We start from the raw sequence: 2,003 nt of genomic DNA on the forward strand, positions 1-2,003 counted from the left end.
TTCCCTAACACACGAAGCCATGCCACAAGTCAACAAATCTGTTGTTTGTGCGCATGCACCACCGCTAACAAGATTGATGGACCCATTAGCAGGGATGGGACTGTGGGGGAGTAAATCAAACACGTTCAGAAATGGTTTCAGCTTATTCGAATTATGAGCTCGTTTGGTTGGGTTCACGAAGGCTCCGGCTCCCTTGCTCGGCTGTTGCTGCACTGTATAAGAGCTTTGGCTCCTCATCAATAGCATATAACAGGAGACGCCAAAGCCAGCATTTTGGGCTCTGCCGGCTCCTCCACAATACCGCTACAGCCGACGCCGGACGAAGCCCCTCCAAACGACCAAACATGGCCTAACAAGCAGATTATTGTATCTTTCCAAACAATTTTCTTCATAGCTTACTGACCTGCTTTGCCAGATGGCACCCATAAAATTCTAAAGTTGTATTTACTTTTAATTTACCTAAAGTTTATTTTTAAACACAATACAAACATAAAATTCTTACATGCACGGATGCACACCCAACCATATCAATATATGCGTGCATTATTCTACTCCTATGACCACCTTTAAGGACAGCTTCAACATCCGGAAGGAGGTGCATATATAGAGAATCTTTGAGGGGCTAGCACTTTGCTAAATTATCGTGCATGAGCGCACGTGTGGAAGTGGTACAAATTAAAACGATACTTCTCCCAAACAAGCTAGCTCACTGGCTCACTGCTAGCTAGATGTTCGATCCCTCTTGTCTCTTCAAGCTCCGACCTTGTGCAACTCCTGCGCATGCACGGCTCGCCGGTGGCTGGCCTGGCAGCCGTGGGCGTCGGTGAAGTACTTGCCGAGATCCCTCGTCATGAACCCGCCCGCGCGCTCCCGCGGCTGCGGCGGCGTCGGCATCCTCTTGAGCGACCACGCCGCCGCGAAGCCGTAGTCCGATGGTGACCCGCACGCCACCAGCTGCTCGGCGATGGTATCCTCGGCGATGGTGTCCAGGCACCACGGCACCTTCCTCCGCCGCATGACCGACACCACCGGCGGCGGCGCCACCTCCGTCATGAACCTCGCCGCCGCCACCTGCGCCTTCGCCATGATCGACGAGATGACAAACACACACAACAAGTCGGTAGTATCTCTACTCGCTCCAGTGTTGTTGTGTATGTATACGTCTTGTCAATTGCACGATGTGTTGTGAGCAGTGCTTGGCGATGGAAGCTCATATTTATAGTGAGCGCCAGCACCCAGCTACGCCTACGCGCGACGCCATGGGCCATACGGTAGCGAGACGTGGACAGCGCCGTCGCCTCTCGGAGGCGCATCGCACAGCTGTGCGAACCCAGTTTGATTGCACGTCAAGACGCTAGCTGCCTGCCTGCCTGCAAATCCCAAGCGAACGCCATACGGGCCGGCCGGCCGCCGTGCGCGCGCGGGCAAGGCTATATCTGGCGATACGCAAGCACGCACATGCCTACGCCTCGCTCTCGGCGTTCGGCGGTGACTGCGCGAGCGCCGAGCGTTCAACGGCGGAGTTAATTCGGCGCGTGTCGCGGCGCGGGCGCGTCGGCGTCCGTCGCTGCCGCCGGGCGAATGGGGCCTTTTTGGTTTAACGAGCGACGCCGACGGGGCGCCGGCCGCGCGGCGCGACGTGGCGGGGGCGCCGTGTGGTGCGGGGCTCCGCGCGGTCCGCGTGTGGCCATGGTCCGCGCAGGGAACGCTTGGCCTATCGACGACGGTTGGCGATCGGAGCGCACGGGCGGCGGCGCGCGCGTCGTTCTCCGTTCATGCGGGCCATGTGGGCGCGCGCGGGCACGGCCGGCGTTATCCGCGTGCGGAAGCGTGTGAGATGTGTGCTGCGATGTCGTGCACTGTAGGGCACGCGAACATTTTTTTTTCTTTAGGACAGTGGCACCGCACCATGGTGACCATCGAATGAGAGATCATTGACAGTAGAAAGTTGAAAGGAGACATTGCAAACAAAGGGCCTGTTTGGATAGCAGGGCTACAATTTA

General features: G+C 57.2%; 1 protein-coding gene across 1 annotated transcript; it reads right to left on the minus strand.

Moving 5' to 3' along the window:
- Positions 1-421: 421 nt before the first annotated feature.
- LOC136475751 (uncharacterized) lies at positions 422-1,201 on the minus strand. The gene has a single exon (XM_066473340.1). The coding sequence runs from the start codon at positions 1,084-1,086 to the stop codon at positions 751-753; it is 336 nt and encodes a 111-aa protein (XP_066329437.1). The 5' UTR covers positions 1,087-1,201; the 3' UTR covers positions 422-750.
- Between the last annotated feature and the right edge of the window lie 802 nt (positions 1,202-2,003).

Source organism: Miscanthus floridulus, chromosome 8 (assembly GCF_019320115.1).
Source record: "Miscanthus floridulus cultivar M001 chromosome 8, ASM1932011v1, whole genome shotgun sequence".
NCBI classification, from domain to species: Eukaryota; Viridiplantae; Streptophyta; class Magnoliopsida; order Poales; family Poaceae; genus Miscanthus; species Miscanthus floridulus.

Coding starts and splice junctions, on each gene's coding strand:
- LOC136475751 (XM_066473340.1), bottom strand. CDS start 1,086: ATGGCGAAGGCGCAGGTGGCGGCGGCGAGGTTCATGACGGAGGTGGCG.